Source organism: Solea senegalensis, linkage group LG13 (assembly GCF_019176455.1).
Source record: "Solea senegalensis isolate Sse05_10M linkage group LG13, IFAPA_SoseM_1, whole genome shotgun sequence".
NCBI classification, from domain to species: Eukaryota; Metazoa; Chordata; class Actinopteri; order Pleuronectiformes; family Soleidae; genus Solea; species Solea senegalensis.
In genome coordinates, this window is record NC_058033.1 from 16,686,163 (window position 1) to 16,702,105 (window position 15,943).

Below are 15,943 nucleotides of genomic sequence, written 5' to 3' on the forward strand. Positions count from 1 at the left end.
TCTCTGTGACTATTCTGTGAAGTTAAGTCTGAAGTGATGGACAGGGAATAATTAGCTTTGCTGCCACTGGAATCGACTTGAGTTCTTGCTCCCACAGAATACTCAGTTTGGGGCTCTATGTCAGCTCCGATCACTGGGTGCCCCCCTGCAGCGACCGAGTCCAGTTTCCCTGATTCTTTTGCCTCCTTATGCAGCCTACAGCTCTGTGACCTTCACCACCACAAGAGAAGCAATGGTTACAATTTGGCCAGTTTTGTTCGACACACTGTGGACAACCATAAGGTTTCTCTTTCTTGTTTCTTGCCTGATCTTGAGAAAATTGCTTGACTCGGTCTGGCGGTCGTGGCTGACATTGTTGTTTAAGTGACTCAACCACGCTTGTGAGCTCTTCCACTCTGGCTGTAAGCTCTTTAATAGGGTCAGCTTTTGCTTTACTTGGTGCGTTTTCATGCTTAGCGCTGGGTTCTTGGACTGCACTGAGCTCAAGCTGTGCACTATGTGCACTGGTTGTCGTCTGTCTACGAGAAGAGCCTATTCTCTTCTGCCTTTCACTCTCCTCACTAGTGATCCTCATTACGTGGCGCAATATTGTTTCATCGCCAACTTCGCTGTTTGACAGAAGGGGCTTCAGTTCTCGTCGTATGTCATTGTGTTTCTGCCCTAGTCCCTGATAGACTGTATGCAAAAATACATCTTGAACAGTAGCAGCATTGTATTTTATGCCGGTGTCGGACAGTTTAGACGTGAACAGGACACGCTGTTTCAACCCTATGACGCGGTAGAGGAACTGCTGTGGTGTTTCGTTGTCATCCTGTCTAGCACACATCAACTCCTGAAACAACTCCGTGCTGTTTTTCTCCCTTAGGTGTGCCTGGAGGAACCCCTTGAGTTCTGTTACTGTGAGGTCATCCTTATTGATCAGCATATCTTTAAAGGTTCCAGGTTTGATTATTCTTAGGACACTGCGAACTATTTCTGTGTCTGGGAAGCCTTCTTTAATTCCTTCCTCAATTTGTTTACAGACATTGCTGTAGCTTATGTCGGAAGAGTGGTCGCCAACTTGACCCCCTTGCACTTTAAACTCTCTCCTCTGGAGGTAGGAGAGCTCTCTTAAAGAGATCATTCCCTCTCTGCCCTGGTGGGCAGCAGACTGACTTGTGGAGGATTTGTATGACGAGTCACTACGAGCCCCAGAAGTCTGTGCTGGTAACAAGGTGAAGCCTTCTGGAGACTGGGCTGTTGGTGTCATGATACTCTGTCTAAGCCTTTTTCCAAGCTCTTCATAACTAGTGAGCATTTCCAGCAAATCAGCATTTGTGGTCTCAGCTACTTCACTGGTTAGCTTTGGTCTCACTGGGCCAGCTGTGGAAACATTGCTGTGCCTACTAGGCAAAGTGGAACTAGGTGGACCGGGGTTGTCTGTGTGTCCCAACATTTGATCAGTGATAATGCCTGTGTTAATTTCTTGGACTGTTTGTTGCGTTCTACTGATGTCACTACCTGTAGAGGGAGCTACATGTACTGTTTGTGTGGGTGCCGGTGCAGTGTCTAACTCAAGATCACCTCTATTATCAGACAAAAGCAGTACATTTCGGTTCATCACAACAGTATCAATAGTGTCCTTTAAAATCAACAACTGTACCATACCACTGTCCTCAGACTCAAGCAGATGCTTACTGTACATGAATGAACTGATGTGGTTGAAGCAGCTCTCATGATCTCCCTCTGTGAGCTCAGGCTGACCCTCCTCCAACACTGGAACCACGCCCTTGGCAATCTGGAATAGCTCTTCTGCTGACAACGTGAGTAGACTCCTCCTAATGTCCCACACTAGGTTCTTCCTTCCACTCTCTGCCATGTCGGTAGCTTCTCCCTGTCCTTGACGATGGATTCACCAGCTCAGCAACTTCTTGGTCTCTGCTCTGACTCACAGCTCTCTGCTCGCATCAGCTCCCATATTGGTCCAAGATGTCATCAAGTGAATCAGCCCCAGACCAGGAGTTGGTGCTGATCCCGGACGAGCCCCCAAGATTTGTTACGGGTCCCAGAGATGTGAGACCACATTAACAAATATATACCTGTGATAGCAGGTAAAGGAGAGAGACACATGAAGAACAGGTTGTCGTTTTTCCCCTTAACAGGTTGTCTCTGGTTTTATTAAACATCAATTATCACATAAGCACAATGTATCCAACAAATCTCAGTGTTATGTTCAGATTTACCTTTTCACCAAACAACCAACTAGTCTCACAAATTGTCTCATCTTTTGCCCTTTAAACATACTCTCTGAAATTCAGATTCATAACAGTTCCGTAAATATATATATTACCTTTTTTTCACCACAGTCCAAACTGATAGAAACACTAGTCCAGGTAGTGTAATTTCGCTGCTTAAATCCTCTGCCTATATATTTATATGTATATACCTATATCTCTACCTTGCTCCCATAGCAGGGCACTGAAATTACTAAATTAAACAAAGTGCTTATGTCAAAACTAAATCTACCTGGCAACAGGCGCATGAACAAAATAAAAACAAAAATAATTATGTCAGATAAAACTCATAACAATACACTTTCACAACAAACAGACTTTTCACTTATAGTGCAACTGCGGCCGCACGCGGCACAAAATGGCGTCTTCGCGGGGAAACTTTCTTATATATTCTCTGTCAATTAGTAACAAAACATCAAGATAACATGCTATAAACAATCACACTCTTAATATTTGTTAATATAGAACAAAATCACGGAGCAAAAATCGCGGTGTACACACACACTGACCTGTGATAGCAGGTAAAGGAGAGAGACACATGAAGAACAGGTTGTCGTTTTTCCCCTTAACAGGTTGTCTCTGAGAGCGGCAGCGGTTGCACACCCCTAACCATTCCCCGGGCAACTCTTGGGAAACAACGGTTCCGCCCTCCCCATCTCAATATTTGTGTTGCACCACCGAAATAATAAATCATTAAAAAACAATACTTTGCATAAAATAATTGCAATCATAAAAATAAAACAAAATTGTGGTTACCTATTTTAGGTGTGCCACAGTTGTGTACAGATTTCAAGCAGGTACCTTTGTCCATCTGGGCTCTTTTCCTATAAAGTGATGGAATGCACCCACCTCGTTCCAACGTCTGATGGTGTGGTGGCTGTTTATTTAGATGATTTGGTGGTCTACAGTGATTATTGGTATTCTCACATGCACTTCATTGATCTGGGCCCTGCAATATTTAATATTTTGCCATCTATTTTGAGTCTGGAGTGACCTCATTGGTGATACAGACCACAACCCACTGACTCTTCTCCACACCCTGCGGTGCCCAAACCAGAGGTTAAGAGCAATCGCATTGTTGCGTGCTCCAGTTGAGGACTGAGAGGTACAAGACATGTCCAACCTGTCCCAAACTTCACGTTCCATTAGAGCTTTAGTGGTACTGTAACTTTTTCCTTAAGGGCGAGTCACCACACGTGGATCATCTGCCTCAATCCTGTCCTCTCCTTTGTGTCCTCTTGTGTTACACCATCTGTCCTCATGTCCTCCTGCACAACATCCACGATCCTTCTTCCATGACATGAGTGGTTGTAGTTGAAAGTGTGAAGAGAAGCAATGGGAGCTACGTCCAGAACTCTAGGACATTCGAGAGGCTTGGTTGCTGTTGCTGTAGCAGCAAGCGCCGACATGCACAGGGGTGCAAGGGTACATTCAATTACATTCTAAGATGTTTTTGTGACATTTGGGAGGTTGAAACGCAGCCTTAGTCATTTTTAATGAGTTTCTTTTGTAAAGCGACTTGCTTTTTCCCCAGAGGTGTCTTTGCATACCACTTTTTCAGGGCCTCTTCCTTTTTCTTATATACTGGATCCATCTTTTTGAAGTGCCTAACGAACTCAGCAGTAACCAGCGGTCTGAATCCTTGCCACCGGATGCGCTGCTTGGTGACGACATGCTTGATCACCTGAATCATGTCACCTGGAGTGTAGCCGTCAGAAAATTTGGCGAGAGAGCTGATATCCAAGGTCTTAGTGATCTCACCTCCCTGCTTTTTGATCAGTTGCTTCCACAAAATGAATCTCGAACCATAGTCAGGTCTTGGGATGACAATGATTTTGCCGTACGTTTTACACAATGTCTTAATATTAGCACATGTAGGGTCTACCGTTGTTCCTATGATTAGAACACGATCTTCCCCTTTGATCATCTTAAGCTGCTTGGGCAGAGCTCCCGCCAACCGTTTGGGGTGGAGCTCTTCTTCTTCCTTGGGAACTTTCTTGTAGAACATTTTCTCTGCATCTCCGATCCATATCACTGAAGGCTGCAGCAGTCGTGCAACCTTAAAGACCATGTGAAGCATCATGTTGAGGCCTTCGTCGCCTGGGTACTTTCCTGCTGTGTTCATAGGTGACAGGTCAAACAAGGTGGCTCCTGTCCTGCAGCATATTGCATGGACCAACATCTTTTTTCCTGTTCCCGCTGGCCCTACCAGTAAGATGGAATTTATCAGAGGAGCTTTTTCATGAACCACCTGAGAGCCCAATGGTAAAACTGCATATAGAGTTAACACATGTCGTACATCTAACAACGATGGTGTGGCTTCAATGTCATATTTCTTCAGAATTGTGCCGAGGTAGCTATAATTGCCAAAGTAATCCTGAAAGCTGACATTATATGTCATTTTCAGCAAGTTCTGGTCCACCAGCTCTTGACACAGAGACTCAAGAGTCCTATCAGCTGTCGGATCGTTCACTGTTTTCCCCTTCTTTCCTTTATCGCCTTTATTTTTCTTGCCTTTTCCTTTTTTGGTCTTATCCTTGATGTTATCCACATTTAGTTTCAGTTGAGCCAGCTCTTCTCTCATTTCCTCATCAACTTGTACTTGAATCTCCGCATCTATGACTTTACTCTTTTCTTCCTTGATCAGCTGCACCACATGTCTCTGGTAGAAGTTGTTGGACTCATCACAGGTCTGCCAAACATCTTCATAGATTTTGTTTCCCTCTTGCAAGTCTGACAGAAAAGCTGAGGGTTGCATCTCCAGCTCCTCGTCCTGATTCCCCTTTGTCTTCTTTTCCTTCCCTTTGCCCTTTTTGTCTCCTTTCTCTTTTGCGTTGTCATTTTTCTTTGCCTCCTTAACTGCAGCAATTTCGTTCATTAACTGCACAGGGTCCTTGTCTGCTAAAAGGAGAGCTCCTCCTCCATCGTCTTCATCAGGATAATCTGGAAATGAGCCAGTAGCATAACGGCAGTTTAAGAACCACTGGCGGATTTGGTCTTTCATTGAGTTGCTCATGTCAGGACCTTTATCTTGTAGTTCTTGTGTGATTGCTGCTATGGACTTTTGGTAATCTTCTTCATGCTCCTGCTGTTTAATCCGTGTGCAAGCTTCGTTAGTTTGGGCAATTATTTCATGCAAATGCATCTTTGCATCCTGAACAGTCGTCGTTGATTCCTTTGCAGTCTTGAAAGTCCTCCACTGTATGTAGCCCCTCCACACCTTCTGAATGCAGATGGCTGCAGAAACCTCTTTTTCTGAATAGGTTTCCTTGTCACTCTTAATAGTCCTGCTCACTTTCAACTTCGCCGCCAGGCGTCCTTGACGCGCCCTCTCTGCCGCTTGAATGATCGTAATGGCCTTGGACATTGCAATGTCTTTAAGGATGTCGGTTCGTTCCTGGCTGTGCTCAGTGATGAAATAGTGAGGGATAGGAATCTCAAGGTCTACAGGTCTGAGCTTTAAACTGTGTAGAATCTCATCCATGTTGTGGAACTCTGACAACTGCGTGTCCACCATTTCCCTCTTCAGCTCCAACACTCTCCCCATCACACCATCCAGAACGCCACGAACAACTTCTCTTTTCTGAGGGTGAACCAACTGGTCATAGACCATCTCCAGCTGTCTGAAGATTTGGATGTAGCGCACGTAAAGCGTGGCAACATGCTCGAAGAAGGCCTCCCGGTCCGATACTGGACCGGGGGATTTGTCAGGCAGCTCCTCAGCTACCAGGAGACTCAGCTCGCTCTGGGCATTTGCCCACATCTTACTGTATGTCTTCTGTGACATGTCTGTGTCATAGCTAATGATTTACACGATTTACTGAGTGTTAAACCTAACTAGTGTTCTTCCTCTGTTCACACATAGTACTTTGATCTTACCTGCAATGTTGATGACATCATCATGAGCAGTGTTCAGGATTCTTGTACTTTCGGCTTTCCCCCGCCTTTGCCTCCTCTCTCCGTCCTTTTGGGTTTCTCTATAATTGTTATAATTGTAAGTTCTTGCTTGACCTCACCATGTAAAGTGTCTTGAGATAATGTGTGTTATAAATCAGTGCTAGACAAATACAACTGAATTAAAAGAATTGAATCTCTAAACTGTTAAACCTGAGCTGTCCCTCGAATATGCTCATTTCTAATCCTGTCCATCCTGGTCAAATCTCAGCATCTTCAGCTCTGCCTCGTGTCAGCAGCAGGAGAGAGATTCTGAACAGAGCTGGTTCTGCAGGAGCATCATCAGGTGAGTTGACTGCTCAACCTTTCTTTGTCTTAGCAGTAGCCTTGACACTGTCTCAGTAGTCAAGGCTGTATCCTCCTGCACACTTGAAGGAGAAGCCATGTGGCAGGCTGTAACCAGAGAGATTAAATGCTGCCCTCCACAGTCTGAAGTCCTGAATCACAGTTCTTCCTGCCCCTCAAACCGTGACTGCTGGTTTAGCACTTACTCAGCCAAACCATCCTAATCCTTTAGACCTCAGTTCCTCCTGTGCCTTTGGCACATCAGGCAGCCAGTTTCCATCTCGGCAGCTGCTGTCTTTACTTCTCCCAGGGGATGTTTGCCTTTTTTTCAGTTGCATTCTTTTCTCTGTGATGATGTCACTCAGAGGTTTTGACTTGGCCCTTCTCAGGTCTTGGTTCTTTTACATTACCACAAATGAAAACCCTTGTGTTTGTATCTGCTTGATCTCACAGCAACTGACAGTTTTCATGAGCAAAGTACATGTTTCTATAAAACTACCATAATAAAACTGTTATTGTTGGCCGTACCATTCATTCTGTGCTTTATTTTGATATCTAACAGAACTGTTTACTTCGTGTCATGATTCCACACCCACCAGTTGCTGTATATGTCCCGTCCACATCACTTTCACCTGCCTGTTTGTCTAATTGTTCTTTTGATGGCGTTCCAGCATTGTTTCCTGTTTAGTCTCTAAAGTCACACACAGTGTCAGGGCTGATGAGCAGCAAAGATGAAAGGGAAGGTCTACAAGACAGTAATGAGACCTGCTATGATGTGTGGCGTGGAGACAGGAGATAAAGTAAGAGAGTCAAGGTTGAGATAGTTTGGTCAGAGGAGGGACAGTCAATATATTGGACAAAGGATGTTGAAGATGGAGCGGACAGACGTTGTGAAGGAGGACAGGAGGACAAGATGGAGGCAGATGATCCGCTGTGGTGACCCCTAATGGGAGAAGCTGAAAGAAGAAGAGGAAGTCTCCAGTGTGTGACCTCTGCCCTGCGTATGAGTGTCCTGCTTGTGCGTCCACTTCCTGTTCTAGTTGTTACAGGCAAATGTTTCAGGGCCCCCCCACACACACACACACACGCATGTCAGGATGTGGAGCAACCGCAATGGCTGTTGCGCGGCACTAGAAAGAGGCCACCAATAGTCAGAGTAATACTTTCATATAGCAACTGTAGGCCACACCCTTATACAAACTGCCACTGCCATGGTTGCCGCGGTAACCCGCTCATAGATCAAAGGAAGGTGAAGGAGGCGTCTGGTTTACAATTATCCACAATTATTCACTAATGAATAATTAATGAATAATTATTCATTATTCACAATTGCATCCGAGCCGATGATTCTCGTGCCAGTCGGGACAGGCCACGTCGCGGTGCCGTGACATGTTTTGGCAACATCCGGATGACAAATTGACACTTGGACTCCCCACTATCCTGCATAGATGTTTTAGATGCTTCCCTGCTCCAACACTCCTGATTCAAATAGTCAGCTCATCGGCAAACACTGCAGAAGCCAGGTAACCACCCTTTTGACCTTCCTTGAAGAATCCAGTGTCAGTTGTAAACCATGTGAATCATGATATATTCTACACTGACAAGAGTTAAATTATTTCATTTATAAATAAATAAAGTTCAAATTGAACTGCCTTTACTTTTCCCTTTTCTTGGTATGTGTTTTAATATCTTTACATTATCTCTGTTGGCTTTAACCTTGTTACATGCCCAGTAGGGGCATTATGTCAGTTTCCTGTTCTCTTCTCCCCACTCTCCCTCCCCTATCCTTCCACCAGGTGCTGATCAAGATGAGCTGCACCTGGGAGGACATGAGGCCACCGCCTTGACTTCAGCCATGGCCAATCACCTGACGGGAGGCTCAATAAAGGGGAGCCTGTTGAGGAGCTCTCTGTCAATTTGTCTACACTCGATGAAATTGCTGGAAGACAACAACAGTCGTGGTAAATGGTGTGTGGTGGGGAAGGGAGTTAGTTCAGCTTGGGTTACCCTGTACATGGCAGCACGTAGTTAACACTGTGTCTATATACACTAGACTAGCGGTGGAGCGTTGCCACCCATGTAACATTTTGACAATCATTTTTGAACTCTTGTTTTTAGAGAGGACAGGTTTTTTTGTTTGGTAACGAAGGTTTAGAGTAGGACTGGTTTTGTTTTATTGATTTCATTTATTTGGCGCTCCACCTCCCTCCTTTCCTCCCCCACCATGTGTAAACCTGGCTGTTGTATTTAAGTTACTCATTATTAAATATTATTTCTTTAAACATCAACTTTGCCTCATTTAAAATCCTTGGTTTGTCGTGTTGCTGTTCTGTTTTTTCCAACAAACAACATAAGAACGTAACAGTGACCCTGCTGTTGCAATGCTGCACTGGGCCACATGGTGGCAGTTTACCCTCAGCTTCCAATGCAGGCAGTTTCAAGACTATTCAGTTTATCACATTGCTTAATGGTATCATGTATTTAAAAGTCGTTTTATTTGCACGTGGTATGTTTACATACTTAATACAATTTTAAAAGAGCATCATCATTTTCATTGACCTGATAAAACACACAACAACAATCAATTAATCAATTGATTAAAAGTGAATTATTTGATGCGTCTTTGAAAAGTAAATCATATGTAGACAATTGACTTTTCCTGCTTTTTTAAAAAACTGATACATAAAAATATTGTCAAATAAAGTTGTGTTTAATTACACTGCAGTGTGCAGTGTGTAAAGTTTTGGTGAAATTGTGAAAGTGTTTTTCATTTTATATTTATATCAGGAGCTGGGTTGGCTCTATTTGGGACTGCATTAGCCCACAATGGACAAACTTAATATCTTCTGAGCTTTGATGCTAACTGAAGGTTAGTTTCTCACACACACTTGGAAGGGAAGAGCGAGGTGAGAGAGATTCAGCTGCAACAGGCAACCTCACCATAAAGTCTTGCTAAAGTTTACACACTGTACCTTTTAAAGACTCAAAACTACAACATCATAATAAGCAATTGTTCAAAATGATTAAAATATCTCACAGCACGTTTGTGGAACTTCCCTTTATGTAGTTTTTTTTTTTGCGCTATTGCAACAGGAAATTCAGGTAATTCTTGTTTAACTGCTTGATTAAAAAAAAAAACGACCACTTTTTCAACACCAAAGGGAGGCCACACTTTTTTTTATCTTCAACTTCCCGTGGCATAACTAGGGTGTTGAAATGGTTCACACACTACGCTGCCATAGTGTGTGAACACAACTCGCAGCATATGTGCATCATTGTTTCAGATAGATTCATTCATTCTTCTTTATGCCATCAGACTGGGGCTTGCACTAACATACAAACTTAGTATTATTATTATTAGTTTTATTATTGTTATTATTATTATTATTGTTGTTGTTGTTGTTATTATTGTTGTTATTATTGTTATTATTATTATTATTTGTATTATTATTATTATTATTATTACTGAGGTGTAAATGAATTGACCAAATGTCTCTTGGAACACAATGATATCAGGTGCTATCTAAACAGTTTGGGCTTATAATTCTCTCTCACATCTGTGAATCCTGTTGTCACTGGGACCCAAACGTCAGTTCCCTGTTCAATAAGGCTGTCTAACAGTAGTGGTATTTTTAAGATATTGTACACTTAGGCAGGTGCATATTTCATTGAGGTTTAAGGGTTAAATATGTCATAAGTGGTGAAAGTCATATTTTCCCCACGTGTCCCTGCTGGCTGCCATGTGTTCAGTATCACTGTGTCAGGCTGGTTTGCACTGGGTGGTGCTGACAGTGTCAGTACCTCATACAACTGCACGTCATTAAGTGACACAGGTTGTCTTTTGTGTCAGTCAAAATGATTAACGACATAATATCTAGGAGAATATATTAGCCACTATCCTTTTCTGACTGGATACACTTTTGTGTGGCTTTGTAAACATCTAACTCTCCCACACCAAAGTCCGTAGAGAAAATCAGTGGTTTTATATCACGGCACACAGGAGTTGAACTTACTGCTGTAAGTTCAAATGCATTATTTTGTGATTTTCAGTGTTTGAAATCCCTGGTTCAGATTTAACTGAGAGACTCAAACTTAAACAAATGAGGCAGCAGGAGACCAGCAGCTCCTGTGGACATTGGTGCAGGAGACTGAGCACTTTACAAACTTCAGCTCAGTCAGGAACACTCTTGTCTCTTATAATGTTTTGTTGTAAAACACATGTTGGTGGTGGCTCCTGTTCGTATGCTCAGTTTATGCTTCAGTTATGTTTTACAATTCATTCTTAGCAACTAACTTAACCCTCCTTCCCTTGTGTAATTAGGCTGTGTGTCTATAAAGGGCAGATATGCAGAAGAATAACTATTTAGTGTTATTTAAATTAGATGGCTGTGATTGGAGCGAAACATATAGATTGCTGTCAGCTGATTGCAGTTGCAGTGTATGACCCCTGTATCCTACATGAACTAAATCAAGGCTTCATTTTCAAGTAAAATAAAGGCAGGCTAATGGTACAATGAATAAGGTAAGGCTTTTGTTACGCGGCTAAATGATGTTTCCTGGATCAGGGGTCATGTATGACTATGGCCCAATCCCTTCTTCCTACCCACGCCCCTTCCTTTTGTGCGTTTCCTCAGAACTCTGTCCAGAACAAATTCCTGTGTGAGTGAAGTGTCCAGCCTTAAATAGTGGAAGGAAGTGCATGAAACAAGTTCCAACGTACTGCTATGTCAAGTATTTTCAATCAAACGTTGTGTTCCTCACACTAACTCTACGGTTTCATAAAAAAAAAGAAAGAAAAAAAAGATGAAAATCCATATCCATGAATTAGAAATATGTCAAATTCATTCTAAAATATACCTCCTTTAATAATTCTCATGGCTTTGTGCATGTGTGTTGTATGTGTTGACAGGGAAAGTGAATGCTTATAATGCTTTTAAATTGAAATGTAATGTATTTTTGATTTAATTGATATTTATTACTTTTCAGATATTTGTTGATATATTTGTTGATATATTTGCATATTTTATCCTAAAGCCTTTTCTATGTGAAGTATCACTACCATTATCATTGCCATGGCAGCTGTGAGTGTTATTTGAAGTAACAGTTGGTAGTGAGGTGGTATAGTGGGTAGAGCGGTTTGGGGTTGGACTCGTTTCAACCACACTTCAAAGAACCCAAACTATTACTTTAAGATTTCTTTTTCAAACAAAGTGCAGCAGTGAACTTCACTCGACAGACTTGACTATGTGTGCAGTGCTTTGTACGATATTTGCCTATGTCAGACATCAGTGGTTCATTTGCTGAGTGGAAGATCGTGAGTGAGGGGTTTGGGAAACACTGCTCTCTCCGCCGTCCTGTGGCCTTCATTCGCTTCTTTCAAAGAACACGTGTGATTAGGCAGGTACACAGTGAAACAGCTGCACCTCCACACTAAGAGCAACCGTGTACATGTGCAAAGATCGACTCATGGTGGACTTGTCGCTTAGGGAAGTCAAACGACTGTGACATGAGGAAGCTAAACAGCACAGTGTATCATACTCTCTGTTCAAATATTCAACAAGAATTACCTTTAATTTGTTTTCTTGAAGAAGTCCATATAAGGTGATTATATTCGCTGTGAGTGAAAAGTCCCACAGCACATGCAGGTCTTTGAAAACACAAACAAACAAAACAGACGGGAGCCATTTTCTTTGCCTGACTCCTCGAGGCTCTTTTGGTAGTAAAGTGACAGATGTACACAGTAAATGTTGCAGTGTTAAACATGCAGTGTCAAAGTTCAATGACTCTTTCAGAGTTATTACAACAATAGATTGGAGTAGAACGCCCCCTAGGAAAGAGTTCATTTAACACCACACAGTGTTAAATGAACTCTATAAGTGTTGATTTTACACTGTGTAGTGCAGACTAAACATTACCACAACGTGAGGGGACGCTTTCTAAAATTAGAGACAAATACTGCTGAACTTATCCTTGACAAAAACCTTGGCAAAACCACACTTCAGCAAACCTACAAGAAGTTGAAGTTAAAGTCACATGTAACAATACTATGAGTGTAGTAAAAGTATTTATTATACATGAGTAGGAAGAGTAATCTGTTATTTGCATATGAACAAATGTCTGTTGCGTTCAAACCATTGTCAAATGAGCAACTGGCACTCAGTTTGAATTATGACTGAAAACAGAACGAATGAGGGCTTCAAAAGTGAATTATGCTGCTTGAAAACCTGGTCATTCAGCAGTTTGACAGGATATACACTTATTGTCCCCGCCCACCCCTGCTCCTCTGCTGTATACACACAAACGCTCCTTCCGTCAGGTCTGATAGTATGGCTTTAATCTGCTTTCAGATTACTTGATCATTTCTGTTCACAAAGACCAAACGGAGGCAGAAAAGGACATCGACAACAACACAATTTGCCAAAACCGTAAAACTCCAGTGTTCTTCTGTCGCGAACCAATATTGTCTCCACCCCCCCCAGACTTACCCCACCCCTTAGGTGAGCAGAGCGTTCTGAAAGGATGACTCTTGCTCTATATTCCAACCGTTCTCTTTCAACATTTATTCCAGTATCTCGCCACCTCACTCATGTTTCAGAGAACAGAGGGGGTAATTCCTTAACCTAAAGTGTGCTGTCTCATTTTACTAGCATAGACGTGTTGTGCTTTAGCCTTTCTCCCTCATTTGTTGATCATATGTTGAGGAGAGTCACGTGGGGCTGAATCAGCATTATGGGAACTCATTTGACAATGGTTCGTTTATATTGAAAGGTTACACACTATAGCTTTAAACATAGGGGGCAAATAAAAACAATTTATTTTAAGCATTAAATGTCCTTATTATGGTACATTTTAAAAAAAAAAAAACAAGAAAAACAAAGTACAAATACAATTCAGTCTTGCTCTTCTCGTCCCTCTCATCTGACCTGCCTGGGTTTGTGTGCTATTATATCCATGATGATGCCTGCGCTCAGTTACACATTGTCAATCAATGACTTGATGAATGGATGAATTAGTGAGAGTGAGCATCATCTTATGGTGAGACTGCAGAATGCAACACACAGAGAGCTCCTCTGCTCAAGCACATCAGGTAACTACGGTGGCCTTCACACACCAGAATAGGATAAACACTCACTTTCTCCTTCTTCTGTTTTCCTTTGCCTGTGCACTGGGTTGTAGAAAATGGAGGAACAACATGACAGCCTCGGTAAAGCAAGGCCCTTACCTTAAGTAGATATAAAAGGCTTAAACAAATGTTAATACACCTTTAGAGGTTTGTAGTACATCCTGCTAGAAGTTACACACAATCCTAAAAAGCATTTCATGCATCTACTGCCTTAGGATTCCAAAAGATGACACTGTTTTTAGAAGAGCCAGTTATAAAACTGAACATCTGAACTCCTTGAATTCATTCATTTATTTATTTACTTGTCCTCTTTTGTCTTTTTATTACTGCAATGCTGTGTTTCATTTGTGCTGCTTCATGTCTTAGTCAGGTCTCTTTTGAAAAAAAAAGAAGGACTCTTTTTTTTTTAAAAAAAACAGGATTAACAGGGGCAAATCCTCCCCAAATATACTAGTATTCTTATGTTACATCATTGGCACCAATGGAATGTCACAGGGGCTGCTCCTTCACTTAAAGATCTATAAACCTGAATCCACAGCACACACTGAACACTACAGTGAGAAAGCAAACAACGGACAAATGTGCTTCATCAAACCATTATCTCTCAGAACCGTGAGCCACACAGTGCCTTCAACGGCATTTCACAACCATGACATGATGACACTTCATTTCCACATATTTCCTGAGAGCAAGCTTTGCACTTATCTTCCTTGTTTTGACTTCCTCTTTGCAGCCGCTGAGGCTCGGTGGTCAAACGACTTGTCTTGTGCACAGGGTCATCACAGTGAACTCATGAGAGAGGAAAGAAGAGCACTGCACTCATCTGCACTCAGCTGCCTCTACATCTGCAGGTAAAAGCCGAGCATGGGAAATCTCCACATCCCTGTGTGACAGGTACATTTGTACAGTATGGGTTTTTTTTTTTTATCTCTGTATTCGGTTTGTGTGATTTTACTGGGAACCGGTGTCGCATTCACTTACTCTGCAGGAGCCACTTCTGATGTCGTGGCGATCAGGCCCCCCACTTAGTGTATTTGGCAAGCTGAGTTGGACACTCTGTATCAGCGAGTGTCAGTTTGTCAAATACCCCAAGTGAGGTGTCACTTGTCTTCAAACCAAGGTCGTCCTGGGTCACAGTCGCCTCTGCAACCTGAAGATACGGACAACATCACGGCAAGACGTTTTTCTAGCAAAACCAGGTATAATGTAGTTTATACTTGTATAGAAGTGAAAGTGCTCATGGTGTATCATGCATTCATTAGTCATGTGATTCTAAATATCTCACCAACAAAGTCTACAATGTCTTCATTGATATAAAGCACATGCAAATACAGTATTCATTTTGTAAAACAACCAGTAACTCTGGAAAAGTACTATATAAAAAAAGATATATAATAAATAATAATGAATGTTAATATGTAATATTTCTCTCTTTTAGGATTAGGATTAGAATTAGGAGCCCACTGCTCCTAATTCTAGGATGGGTCAAAATGTAATTTCCCTAAGGGGATTAATAAAGTATCTAAAATTAAAAAAATAAATAAATAAAGCCTGAACTGTGGCTCCAAATGGTGACAAAGGTTAAATACATTTTTGAACAACAAACAAAAATTGAGTTTCATATGCTTGATGTTGCATAAGGTGCAAATAAAATGGAAAAAGCACGTCTGGACTGTTTTTGTGCAAGAGCAACTCCTTTTTATTAAAACGGATAAATGGTGATTATCAGGACAACCGTCTTCTCGTTTCTCAGCTTTGATGAAAGTTTCCTTTCTCTGGGACCACGCGTCTCCTCAGGTGAACATCAGACTCTGACCTGGTCAACATGCAGGGAAGAAAGAGAAAAAAACAAGCAGCCTAATAAAACATGATCTGTGGCCCTGGAGTCCTCGTGTGTTCTTGTGCACCCTCTAAATTTTGATCTGCCACAAATGCATCACTCGAGAACTAAGAAGGTGAAGGGGGGTGTACATCTCTAAATTGTTTTATTTCTATCCTGCAACTTATATCACTACGCACACCAGCCAGCCCTGCACTTCCTGTTCCTGTAGGGACATGATACATTTCCTATGTGTAAAGCTGCTTGACATTCATGGTTGCATTATTACTCATTCACTCACTGACACCAAATAAGGTTTCACTCTCACGATGAAGGGTTTTGTCACTGGATAACGTCCATGTACTGCAGCTATGTACATTATTATGGCATGAAATAGCTGGTGACATTACATTACATTACATTACATTACATGTCATTTAGCAGACGCTTTTATCCAAAGCGACTTACAAAAGTGCATTTGGGTACAAA

At 42.0% G+C, this 15,943-nt stretch overlaps 1 protein-coding gene and 1 long non-coding RNA gene across 3 annotated transcripts; one reads left to right on the plus strand and one right to left on the minus strand.

Annotated features, from left to right (window-relative positions):
• Positions 1 to 3,756: 3,756 nt before the first annotated feature.
• LOC122779720 (dynein regulatory complex protein 11-like) lies at positions 3,757 to 6,060 on the minus strand. Its single transcript, XM_044042306.1, has one exon. The coding sequence runs from the start codon at positions 6,058 to 6,060 to the stop codon at positions 3,757 to 3,759; it is 2,304 nt and encodes a 767-aa protein (XP_043898241.1).
• Positions 6,061 to 14,376: 8,316 nt separating this feature from the next.
• Positions 14,377 to 15,050, plus strand: LOC122780009. Of its 2 annotated transcripts, none has more exons than XR_006361643.1 (2): positions 14,377 to 14,529; positions 14,624 to 15,050. It is a non-coding gene; the product is annotated as an uncharacterized LOC122780009 (long non-coding RNA). The 2 variants fall into 2 exon arrangements; XR_006361644.1 differs by having other exon boundaries at positions 14,377 to 14,486.
• Positions 15,051 to 15,943: the final 893 nt, after the last annotated feature.

Excerpts from the sequence above, each read along its gene's own strand:
- LOC122779720 (XM_044042306.1), bottom strand. The coding sequence starts at position 6,060 with ATGTCACAGAAGACATACAGTAAGATGTGGGCAAATGCCCAGAGCGAG.